The 14025-nt window shown below is 25.9% G+C and overlaps 1 protein-coding gene across 1 annotated transcript; it reads right to left on the bottom strand.

Moving 5' to 3' along the window:
* Window positions 1–319: 319 nt before the first annotated feature.
* On the bottom strand, window positions 320–10782 carry LOC126908193 (uncharacterized). Its single transcript, XM_050690105.1, has 7 exons — window positions 10591–10782; window positions 10431–10517; window positions 10126–10188; window positions 3338–3491; window positions 711–921; window positions 539–624; window positions 320–474 (listed from the first exon to the last, which is right to left on the bottom strand). The coding sequence occupies exons 1-7, from the start codon at window positions 10666–10668 to the stop codon at window positions 320–322; spliced, it is 834 nt and encodes a 277-aa protein (XP_050546062.1). The 5' UTR covers window positions 10669–10782.
* Window positions 10783–14025: the final 3243 nt, after the last annotated feature.

The following is a 14025-nucleotide window of genomic DNA, read 5'->3' as shown; positions in this document are numbered from 1 at the left end:
ATATCATTATAATTAATCCAACTATGCCACGTCACCACTGTGCCGCGACCCCCTTATGCTGGGTTTTTTTTTTGTGTCTATTATTCTGCTGCGTTAATACCTTGGCCCATCAAGGTATTAAAATGTTGAAACACATAATAATTTGTATAACTGAGTATTCAAATCAGCAGCAAATATGAAAATAAAAAAAAAAAGAATTCATATTTATAATTATTTATTATATATTTTATTGAGTTTATAAACCTTAAACAATTTTGTAGTTATGAAAACCAAGTGTTGTAAATTATTTTGAAGAATAATCATCTACCTCAACATCATCTCACTCATCCTCATCTGTGTCAAACTCATCTATATAACACAAGTCATCTAATAAAACTTCATTATTCATTGCATTACTAGATTCACCCTCGTCTATCTTATTATTTGGTGAATGGATCATATCATATACTACTTCTCTTTTATTCAATAACCATGCTGAAATAAAATAAAATAGTGTTAAGTTCAGTGAAAATATTAATTTAATATTTAATCTTCGAACCTTCATAATACAGATTTTCTACATCTTCTAAAGGTTTTAATACATGTTCTATTGTATCTCTATTCTTGATAACTGCTTCTATGACACTTGAGAAATTATCTTTAGATATGAATCCAGTTTTTGACGTATCTAGACTATGAAATCTTTTAAGGAAATTGTTGAAGAAACCCACNTTAATACATGTTCTATTGTATCTCTATTCTTGATAACTGCTTCTATGACACTTGAGAAATTATCTTTAGATATTAATCCAGTTTTTGACGTATCTAGACTATGAAATCTTTTAAGGAAATTGTTGAAGAAACCCACCATGATAAGTGGTATTTCGATATATTCATCAGTTAAAATTTGTACCAAATTTTTAAGGGTAATATATTCATTTCCTAAAAAAAAAAATATTATTTTAAACACAAACTAGAACAATAAAAATTATTTATGTATACTTGCATAATAAAATTTAGAATTTTATTCTTTTAACTAGTATAAAAATAAAAAAAATGATCTAACTAATGAAATGATTAGCCAATGAAAACATTTGAACGAGTATATTAAAGTTTGACAAATTAAATTCTTTAATTCATTATTAATTATTAAAGGTCTTATGTTGAAGTATTTTTTAAATAGATTTAATTTAAAGTTCAAGTTAACAATTTTTATTTTTAAATAGCTATAAAATGCCAAATAATTAACAATTGTATGAAATATTTTAATCGTATAATTTCATCATTTTATTTACTTTATAAATTGTTACATAACTTATATTATAATAAATAGTTAAAAGTATTTGGAGGAACAAATAATAAAATCTATTGTTTCTAGTCTTATTCTTGTTTTTTATAACATTTTGCTAATTATTTCATGTCGTCATCCAATTAAATTCTTTTATTTTGAAAGAAAATATAAAATGAATTGTAAAAAACCCAGCACAGTGAGGACGTGGCATAATTGGGTCCAGTATAGAAGATATCTGACAGTGATTAAAATCACTATCATAATAAACGCTTCGATGCAAATCTGTAGATAGTGTTTAATTAAAAAAAAAAAATTTATCAAAAAAGTAGGTCAAATGAGAGCTGAGAAAATAAATGATAGCTACAAAAAAGAAACCACATAGTAAAATAATATTAATATGAATTTCTTCTCACGAGAGGAGACTACAGTAATGGAATCCTTGATATTTATTGAAGTTATTGAATCTAAATGAGATAAAAATCGAAAATAAACATTTTTTGTTAACTCAAAAAGAATTTAAAAAAAATTCAGTGCCACAGTCGTGAAAGACCCAAGTGTTACCGTTTCATTCGTCACTTAATAAAAATGGAAATTTAGCTAGTTGAAATTTCAAAGTTATTTTTCTCGACTTCAAAGAAACAAAAAAATTTAAATATGATTATTTTTTTATACTATGTCATTTAGATTGATATAATATTTATGAAAATCAGTGTAATCCCCTTATAATAAAATAAAATACAAAACCTGGAATTTTAACACAATCATAGCATATTTTTAAATATGGTAGTTATTTTTACCATGTATTCTTCTAATAAGATATTTTAAAATATTCATAAAATACAAAACCTGGAATTTTAATAGAAAATAGCATATTTTTGAATACGGTAGCAAAAAAGCTATAGCATTTTTAAGTTGAAAATTTAAAATCGAAAATTTTAACACAAAAATAGCGTTTTTTGAACTACGGCAGCCGTTTACATGCAGAAGATAAATGTCAGGACAAATTTTTTTTTTCATTTTGTAGTACATAAAATAAGCTTTAATTTTATATATGTTTAAGGACGCAGTATTTCCGAAACATTTTCAAAAATTAAGTTGAAAAAGTTAGTTTTTGTAAAAAAGTTGCTATTTTAAATCACCCCTAATTTCTTATGTCTTATGAACTTTATTCTATGTCAATTAAATTATATAATATTCATGAAAGTCAATATATTCTCCTAATAAGATATTTTAAAATAAAAATAAAATACAAAACCTAGAATTTTAATAGAAAAATAGCATATTTTTGAATACGGTAGCCATTTGCGCATAGAAGATAGGTCGTCGGGACAAATTTTTTTTTTTCATTTTATAGCACATAAAATAAGCTTTAATTTTATATATGTTTAAAAGACGCAGTATTTCCGGAACATTTTCAAAAATTAAGTTGAAAAAGTTAGTTTTTGTAAAAAAGTTGCTATTTTAAATCCCCCCCCAGTGAGCAGGTTAAGTGTTAGATTTTCAAAAAAATGATATCAAACGAAAGGGAAATATCTAAGGTTTTAGTATAAAAAAAAGTTATGTTGATTTGTTTATTTTTGAAAAAGTTGTAGAAGTTTTAAGAAAAAAAGTGAAAAAAATGACAAAATTTACCGACTTTTAAATTTTTAATTTTTGTTGANTAAGAAAATAAAGTGAAAAAAATGACAACAATTACCGATTTTTAAATTTGTAATTTTTTTTGGATATTTCCCCCATTTGCGGGGAATGGGGGAAATTTTTTCAATTTTTAAGGGTAAATTCTTTAACTAGATACAATTTGTGATCTTTTGACGTATTGTTAAAAGAAATCGGTCCAGTGAGAGTTGAGAAAAAGTGGCAACAGACATAAAAAAAAAAACACATCATGATAAAATTAATACCTTCTCAACTTCGCATCGAAGCTAAAAAATTATTTTTAATGTCAAATTATATATAAATTAATTTAAATTTCCTTCATTACCATTGAATTGTTGTAGTTTATTTATTATATTTGTAAGGACAAAACAATTATATTATATATTAATTAATTTAAATTTTCTTCATTACCATTGTATTTTTTCAGTTTCTTTATTATATTTGTTGTTTTCTTGTCTTTAATTGCATCTAATTTTTCCAAGACATCTTTTATAAAATAAATCTGTGTTGAGTCTGGGAAAATTTGCTGAATAATTGGGTTTAATTCTTCAGGTATCGTATACCCCTTGGTGTTTGAAAAAAAAATATTAAACTATTTTTCAAGTAGAAATTTCTATTAAATGCAATTGTTTACTACAATTACAGTACTGAGATTTGACAGTTGCCTAACCCGTATTGAAGCTGAACTTATTTAAATACTGGCCAGTATTGAAAAATGTTAATATTTGATAGTTACGATAGAATAAAATACGAGTAGTGGTCATTACCGACCATCAACGAGCTCTTAGTTAATATCTGCTTAGAAATAATGTAATGGCAGAATAAAATTAAAAAGCTATAAATTACCTAGAAAATATTAATAGTACTTGACTGTAAAAACCTCAAAAATTTGTTTATATTAATTTGTGTAAGTTGCGAGTAGGAAAAGTTATATTTCACAAAATGAATCGCACTTAGCAACATTTCCCTACTAGCGTTAAAGCTTTTTGTGGTACACTTGTTACTCATATTACCTCGTTCTCTTACCCTGTTTTATCGTTCCTTGACGCCTTCTCGAGTCCGTCAGTGTTATTCAGAGCCCTGCGACCCTCCACACCACCTTTGACAACCATTTTACTACTACGTGTACATGGTAGTTTAACTGACCGACACCACGTGCGGTATAACGCCGTTGTTGTCGTTGTTAGTTATAAGTCTATATTTATTTGGTCACGAAACCACCAACTACCCTTTTATTGGGATATAAATTATATTTGCGTTGCCCGTTTACGTAAAGCTTAGCTAACTATTAGGACCCTAGCGGTAAAGCACGTTACAGTTTCATTAAGTTACATATCTTATTTTGAAATTTGTCAGCTATTAATTATTTTGTAGGATCATCCATTATAACTTTTAGAAGTGTAAAATTTATTTAATTAGATTATAATGTATTAAATAATCTAGTTAATTATTTAATATATAATGCTTAATTAAGAAAATTAATGGTTGATAATAACATTTGGAAAATTACTTTGAAAATTATTGACATTTTGTAGTGATAGCTGGTAGTGAAACGTGGGTGTTTTATTTTAATACATTTCTCGACTGTACTCTTCCTCCTGTCAAGGTATAAAAATAACAAAAAATTCCAAAGTACTCGTAAAATGTTGTTATCGACTAGAAATTTTCTTAATTATATCATTAAATATTAAATTAGCTAGTAAATTTGTATGCTGCCTTTAAAAATAAATAATGTTTTCACTCCTATAAGTTATAAGGGATTATTCTAAAAAGTTATTAATAAAAGATAAATAAATAAAAGCGGTAGCACAGTGGGGTCGAGGCACAGTGTAGACAAGGCATAGATGGGACAAGTATAGATGATATTTGACAGTGATTAAAGTCACTATCATAATAAACGCTTCGATGCAAATCTGTAGATATTGTTTCATTTAGAGAAATTGGTGGATTATTCCAAAAGCAACATCAACTATTATTTCTTTGATTATATCCTAATTCGTAGTTCTTTGATTTTAAAATATAATATATGAATAAATACTATTTATAATTATTAAATTTAGTATGAAATTGATATTCAATAATTTAATATTCTCATTTAAACGGAGAAATTATAAAAATAATAAAAAAGTTGTATTTTGCTTTATTTTTACGTGCATAAAAATTTAAAGGGCTTGATACAATAAATTTCAATAAAAACTGTTTGTTACTATAAATAAATGCACTGAATTACAAGGAACTTTCATCAGTAACAAAAATATTTCATTCTAAATCAACTTTTCGCGATGTTTTCAAATCTGCAATTAGACTTTTTCTATCACTTCTAAGTATTAATATTATTAAAAATTAGTATTTTCATATAAAAAATTCGCATAGAAGCTAAAAAATTGGCTATTTAAGCTAATTCAAATTTAAAAATTACTTTTTCCACTTTAAAAAAGTAAAAAAATTTAATAAGTTTAATTTCTTATGTCTTATGAACTTTATTCTATGTCAATTAAATTATATAATATTCATGAAAGTCAATATATTCTCCTAATAAGATATTTTAAAATACAAAACCTAGAATTTTAATAGAAAAATAGCATATTTTTGAATACGGTAGCCATTTGCGCATAGAAGATAGGTCGTCGGGACAAATTTTTTTTTTTCATTTTATAGCACATAAAATAAGCTTTAATTTTATATATGTTTAAAAGACGCAGTATTTCCGGAACATTTTCAAAAATTAAGTTGAAAAAGTAAGTTTTTGTAAAAAAGTTGCTATTTTAAATCCCCCCCCAGTGAGCAGGTTAAGTGTTAGATTTTCAAAAAAATGATATCAAACGAAAGGGAAATATCTAAGGTTTTAGTATAAAAAAAAGTTATGTTGATTTGTTTATTTTTGAAAAAGTTGTAGAAGTTTTAAGAAAAAAAGTGAAAAAAATGACAAAATTTACCGACTTTTAAATTTTTAATTTTTGTTGAGATTTCCCGCATTTGAGGGGGACGAGGGAAAAATTTTCAATTTTTAAGGGTAATGTCTTCGACTAGATACGATTTGTGATCCTTTTACGTATCGTTGAAAGAAATTCATTCGGTGAGAGCGGAGAAAAAATGTTAACAGACACAAAAAAAAAACATGTAATAGTAAAACCAATACCTTCTAAGCTTCGCATCGAAGCTAATATATGTAACTAAAAAATGTTTTTTTTTCAATATTGAACCTTTTTTGCGAGGAATAATCGAATGATTTATAATGAACCGATCATTTCGTATACGTTGAAGTAACACTTTACTATACGGACCCAGCCGTTTTTCCACAGAACAAACACTAATTCGTTGGGCCCACCTATTGGTCAAACCACCATTTTTTAAACGACTCTCACAGTTAAGACAATCGTACAACTTAGTGGGTTCTTTTGTATGTCGTAATATTCCCAATGCTTTGCATTACGTCAGACCATTTCCCTATATACGGGGGGGCTTCAAATCTAAAAATTTCATATAGAAAGTAAAACTTTTGCAACTTAACTTTTGAAAGAGTTCCGGAAGGTCTGACACTTTTACATATATCTTAAATTAAAGGTAATGTAATATGTTTTATTATGGAAAAAAAAAAATTTGACCTCTGGACTTGTCTTCGTGGTGATTCTGATAAATAATATTTTTTAATAATCCATTTTTCATTTGACATACTTTAGCTTAATCAGGATATTAATAAGGAACTAGCAGATCATGTAACTTTTCGAATAAACCATCAATTTTTTAAATTTAAACATTATCTAAAGATTTGCATCGAAGCGTTTTTTTTTTGATAGTGATTATAATCAATGTCAGATATCATTATACTTGATCTAACTATGCACGTCACCATTGTGCCACGACCCCCCTGTTTTTTTTTTGTTCTGCTGCGTAATGGGCCATTAATTTTACTATGATGTGTTTTTTTTTTTTTTTATGTCTGTTGCCACTTTTTCTCAGCTCTCACTGGACCGATTTCTTTCAACAATACGTCAAAAGATCACAAATCGTATATTGTTGAAGATATTACCCTTAAAAATTGAAAAAATTTCCCTCGTTCCCCGCAAATGCGGGAAATCTCCAAAAAAATTACAAATTAAAAAATCGGTAAATTTTGTCATTTTTTTCACTTTTTTTTCTTAAAACTTACATAACTTTTTCAAAAATCAACAAATTAACATAATTTTTTTTATACTAAGACCTTAGATATTTTTTTCTCGTTTGATATCATTTTTTTGAAAATCTAACACTTAACCTGCTCACTAGGGGGGATTTAAAATAGCAACTTTTTTACGAAAACTAACTTTTTCAACTTAATTTTTGAAAATGTTTCGGATATACTGCGTCCTTTAAAAATATATCAAATTAAAGCTTATTTTATGTACTACAAAATGAAAAAAAAAAATTTGTCCTGACATTTATCTTCTGCATGTAAACGGCTGCCGTAGTTCAAAAAACGCTATTTTTGTGTTAAAATTTTCGATTTTAAATTTTCAACTTAAAAATGCTATAACTTTTCGAAAAATGTAATTATCAGCACAAATTTTTTTTCTAAATACATTATAAGTACATCTTTCATTTGACATACTTTTTATTAAAAGTGGACCATTTCCCCATATATAGGGTGCGTTCAAAACTTGAAATATTGTATAAAAAATAGAACTTTTTCATCTTAACTTTTAAAAGTGTTCCGGAAATACTGCGTCCTTTAAACATATATAAAATTAAAGCTTATTTCATGTTCTATAAAATGAAAAAAAAAAATTGTCTCGACGACATATCTACTATGTGCAAATTGCTGTCAAAATTTAAAAAAAAATGTAATATTTGCGATAAAAATCACATTCTATAAGGATGTTTTTGTACTTAAAACTGCCATAACTTTTTCAAATATTAACATATCAACATAATATTTTTTTATATTGATACCTTAGGTAATTTCCTATTGTTTGATATCATTTTTTTTTGAAAATCTAACACTTATTCTGCTCACAAGGGGGATATAAAATAGCAACTTGTTTACAAAAACTAACTTTTTCAACTTAATTTTTGAAAATGTTCCATAAATACTGCGTCCTTTAAACATATATCAAATTAAAGCTTATTTTATGTACTATAAAATGAAAAAAAAAATTTGTCCCGACGACCTATCTTCTATGCGCAAATGGCTACCGTATTCAAAAATATGCTATTTTTCTATTAAAATTCTAGGTTTTGTATTTTATTTTATTTTAAAATATCTTATTAGGAGAATATATTGACTTTCATGAATATTATATAATTTAATTGACATAAAATAAAGGTCATAAGACATAAGAAATTAAACTTATTAAATTTTTTTTACTTTTTTATTTTCATACTAAATTTAATAATTATAATTAGTATTTATTCATATATTATATTTTAAAATCAAAGAACTACTAATTAGGATATAATCAAAGATATAAGAGTTGATGTTGCTTTTAGAATAATCTACCAATTTCTCTAAATTAAACACTATCTACAGATTTGCATCGAAGCGTTTTTTTTTTTATAGTAATTTTAATCACTGTCAGATATCATTATACTTGATCTAACTATGCACGTCACCATTGTCGCGACTCCTGTGTGCTAGGTTTTTTTTATATGAATCAGTTTCAAATCTTTTCTTAACTCAGGTTAGAGTTTTCATTGATTTTCATAAAAAGTATACCAAAGAAAAGCTTAATTTTTCTAAAATATCTTATTAATATTAAATTACAATCATTATTAAAAAAAAAAATAGTATTAGTTTACAAATGCAATTTAAATGGTTTGTGTAATTTTAGGATATTTTTCTAAATTTCTAAAATTTATATGGAGATATGGATTAAATTCAAGTACTATTGAGACATAAACCGACAAAATCAGTATATACGTTAATGTACATTCCGAATAATTCGAACCACAGCTGTCACAAATTAAGCAAATTTTAATAGTATGGTTTACAGATTAGTTAATATTCTGATGAATAAAATAGATTTTAATTAAGAACTGGAGGTTATAATAGGAATAGCCAGTTTAATTGGTATATCGAAAACGTGAAAACGTGAAATTAGTAAATTTATTTTTTAACACAAAAGTGGAATAAATGAGAAGTGCAGCTAGTACACTCACTAACATGCGGAACAAAAAGTAATAAGATCGTCCATTTTATATTATCCAGGTATTTAAAATAGACTAGCTTAAATTTTTTTAAGAATTATGGTATTACCATAGTAACATCTAAAAATAATAAATTAAGAGATTTATTCCGTAATTCTACAGTTTAAGTAGAAGAAGGGGGAAATCGGGAATTTATCATTTACAATGTGAAAGTTGTAATAAATGTGACGTAGGACATACAAAAAAAAAATATAGAGGTCAGTTTTAATGAATACTTAAGAAATATCAAAAATCAAGAAGTTTATAAATCACCTGTGAATGAACACTTATTGTTACATAACACTCCATTAAAACCATACAATTAATTTAAATCGTAAATAATTACAGAAAACTTTCCATGAGGGAGTCAATATAAATGTATAAAAAGAAAAACAATTTTGTTAATTGAGACTGAAATATTCATTATTAAAGTCGTGTAAACTGTTAAATATGATAATATTACTTTGTGATGACGTCACTATATGACAAGATCATTAAGAGTATAAAAGGGGTGTTATTGCTTTCGTTGTTTCAATGTATGTTTAGTGTTGATAATGATAACATTGTTTCCAAAATACGTATCCCTCGATGTTATGTAATTTTTTTTGATTTTTCAAAATATACAATATTTTTAATTTTTAAATAAATATGTTTAATATAATATTGATTTTGAATAATATTGGCCACAAGTAATCAATTGTAATTGTAAAATTTTATTGTTAATTATGAAATAGTTAGGAGACCTTAAAATGATAAAGTGGTGAAAATTTTAAATCTTAAGTTTAAATATATAGTTTGCTGGGGTTATTTTTAACTAATATTTATATGTATTTATATTTTTAATTTTTATTGTAAAAAAACGTACGTGTGAAGTAAATAAAATGGTTGCTTAGCAATTTTAGATGGTTTATTATGGATGTCTCCCGGTTTTTCTTATGAATTTTTAATCCAGAAAAAGTAGATTTTTTTTAAATAGTTATATTTAATCAAATTATTATGTTTTGTTTAACACATCAAATCAACATAATAATAGTTACCTCATCATTACTTATTTCTGGAATAGAAATTACATTATTCAGTTTGAATACAGCTTCTCTAATCTGATAAAAAAAATATAATATCATTATAATTCTTTATTTATAACGTTAAAATTGTATACAACTGGTTATAATCGTTAGAGAAATTTTATTCTTGAAGCATTATATTAAAAAATGAATCTTTTAATAGTTCGTAAATTGTATATAAATACTAATATTTTATACATATTTAAATAATTTTAATATTTTTGACTTACTAATGTTTATCTATGAATTTATACAGTTAATTTTACTATAAAACTTACCTCTATTTTGTCTCTTTTTTTTTGTTGTTCTGCACTAAGTTCCAATATTGTGCAGTAATTAAGTATTTTAGCAATATAACTATCAGCCTAATATATAAAATATTCTTATAATAATACATTTTGTAATACAATATAAAAAAAAAAATAAAGCGAAATTTACTATATCTTCATTCATTGGTTTGCATAACGAAGAAACAACACAAACAAACATAAAAATACAGTAAATTTGCCAACGCATTTTACAATTTCTTATAATTTTTTGATGAAATAAAAAATAGATTTCGGTATTGTAAAGTATATAGTACAAAGTATCTTAATTTTAGTGTGTTAACTTAATTTTGAAAAAAAATTAAGTAAAATATGGGTTTATATGCTAGAAAATCGAAAAAATATTGTTTAGTTTTCGTATTTGATACATACAAATTTATTTTGAACAGATGACGTTATAATTTATAAATATAAATAACTAATTTTATTGACATTATAGTTTAAATATTGTAAGTGGTCTTTAACATACTATAGGCCGTGTCTAGTTTCAAAAACAGGAATAAAATACATGCGAGTAGTACTTGAGCTACTAGAGAAAAAAAATAATTATTACAGTTAATATTGATAAAGAAATATAATTTAATTGTTAAATATAAAATTAATGAGTATGAAAAAATACCAATGTATCAAATTGTAATAAATATTTAGCACTTCTAGTTTTATTTTATTTATATTTTTATATTGATGATTTTTCTAATAAACCACATTATCATGGGAGATGATAGATATAACAACAATACCCGTATGAAACATTAACTCAAAGTAGTAGAATAATAGGTTGCGCGCGTGTCCCTTTAAGTTTAAGTGACTAGCCAATAAGTAGCATATTTGAATTAAAATCTAAAACATCAATACTACCCCTAAAATACCTAAAAAGAGCGATTTCTAGCTCATTTGTCACCTTATTTTTTCAAAAAAATTGGTCATGAAGCAACTCTGCACCAGACTGTTTCGCAATTGTGCTCTCTCGGACTTAGAAATTTTTTTCACTTGGTGTTTCTCAAAAGTAATTGAATTAAAAAAAAAATTTAATTAATCTTTTTATTTTTAGTTTTAAATATTTAAGAGTTAATAAGAAAACTATTTTTTTTTGTAATTTTATGAATATCAAATACACTATTCTATAAAATTCTGATAGTTTATTGAAGTCATTTCCCTAGCACATCAAGTCTTTGAAATTATTGGTAAAACAATAATTTGTGACACGTCACTAGGGATTCGTTCTCATAATCTATCTGGTTCTATAAATTTTCATTTTGAAGTATAAAAGAACATATATATTCAAATACTAAGTGTAGAAAGGAATTTTAGTGAAGTAATATTTCTAGTTTAACAATTTTTATAAGATTATAAAATAAATAAGTAGATTAAAGTCAGTGCTCTTATTATATATCTCTTTTTTATACAATAAACGATCAAGCTAGCTGGACACAAAGTAAGAAATTTTATTTCTAAGCATGTCGTAAAAAAAAATTAAAGATAGATTTAAAATAAGTCAAGAATAATATTTATCAAGGGAATAATAGAATTGCTTTTAAAATATCATTTAAAAAAACTTATTGTTAGCAACTATTTTATCATCAATCTAATCCCAACAGTATGTGTTTAATGTAAATGTTTCACTTGTATTTAACATCCATATAAAAAAAAATAATTCAGCCATTAAAACTGGGCGCCCAAAAATCGAACAGTTGCATTTTACGTGAGCACACATTGTTTCCTATATATACTACAATCAATAAAATATTAAGAGTCGTAAAATTCTCCCTCAAGACCATTGTACATTTCATAGTAGAATTAATATTACTTAGGCTAGTGTCATCCGTGTGTAATTTCCCTTCACTTTACATNGCCCAACAATCGAACAGTTGCATTTTACGTAAGCACACATTGTTTCCTATATATACTACAATCAATAAAATATTAAGAGTCGTAAAATTCTCCCCCAAGACCATTGTACATTTCATAGTAGAATTAATATTACTTAGGCTAGTGTCATCCGTGTGTAATTTCCCTTCACTTTACATTTTATCACAAACCATATGTAGTCATTTTATTTTGACAAAAGATTCATGATCATATACCGTATACTTTTATTTTCACTTTATAGCTAAACAAATTCAAACAATTCATTGATTCTATCTTATTCCTATCGCTCACACTTGTATTCACTTTTTTATGATAAAAGCATTATCTAATGTTCCCAATATAATATTTATAATATAATACTCCCTTCTTCTTATTAATTAAATTTTTAATCATCTCTTTTTTTTATGACAAAATTATGTATACAAATAAAGGCCGACAATAATAATAAACGGAACAAATGCAAAAAATAAAACTCACTTAAGACAAACAAAAAATATAAACTTCACTAATAAAAAATTAACACATCTAAATAATATACTAAGACTCATTTATATTGCTCAATAAGAATAATTTTATATTCTTTCATTTAGCTTTCAGTTTACTTTCATTAGAAAGATTGTACCCTATTTTATTTTTGCTAGTGATGGTTGTTGGCAACATTTTTATCTTCCTATTTACTACCCTAACTTACAAACGGATAAAAATATTCTTATATTTCGTACCCCTATTGCTTGTATCTCAAATTTATACTAACCCCAAAACTAATACGAGTAACAATAACATTGGTTATTGGTAATTGACCAGTTAAAATTTTACATAGTATCTGAGAAAGAATGATTTTAATGAAAAAATTACAATTTTTTGTAGTCCATAAAAAAAATTAAATTATTATGATTACGTTATGTATAACACATAGTCTATATCACATATCCAATAGTTCGACAGGGGAGCACCACGCACACACAAAGGAATTAACACAAAAATAATGTTATAAACGTCTATTATGAGGTACGTCCAGAAAGTAAGTTCCGTTTTCTATTTTTATCGCGTTTGTGATGTTATCTTAATTACGGTCATATCCGATTATTTCATTTACTTATTTGAAACATTTTAAAACCATTCCGTGACTAGTTAGAGTACGTACGTCACGTGGCGAGCGTTTTAAAATGGATAAACGAGTAGAAAATTCCGCCATATGTGAGTTACGATCTGTAATTCGTTTTTTAAATGCAAAGAATATCAAACCAGTTGATATTCATCGTCAAATTTGTGAAGTTTATGATGAAAATGCTATGAGTGATTCAATGGTTAGGAAATGGGTGCGACGACGAGGCATGCTTAGCCGTGGCATTGTTTTTCATCCACGACAATGCCCGACCGCACACAGCAAATGTGACAAAACAACTTCTTGCAGATTTTGCATGGGAACAATTTAATCATCCACCCTACAGTCCAGATTTAGCACCCAGTGATTTTCATCTTTTTTTACACATGAAATTATTTATGGGTGGCCAGAACTTTAACGAAGATGATGAGATGATAAAGGCTGTTAGCGCATGGTTACAATCATAGGCGTCATCTTTCTATGATGAAGGGAAACAAAAACTAGTACCTCGATATGATAAGTGCTTCAATAATGGTGGTAACTTAGTTGAAAAATAAAGTTGTACTTGTATTT

The sequence above is a fragment of the Daktulosphaira vitifoliae genome, unplaced genomic scaffold (genome assembly GCF_025091365.1).
Source record: "Daktulosphaira vitifoliae isolate Bord-2020 unplaced genomic scaffold, ASM2509136v1 Scaffold_5, whole genome shotgun sequence".
In the NCBI taxonomy this organism is placed as follows: Eukaryota; Metazoa; Arthropoda; class Insecta; order Hemiptera; family Phylloxeridae; genus Daktulosphaira; species Daktulosphaira vitifoliae.
Note: the sequence above shows the minus strand (reverse complement) of the source record. Positions and strands in the feature narration are given on the sequence as shown.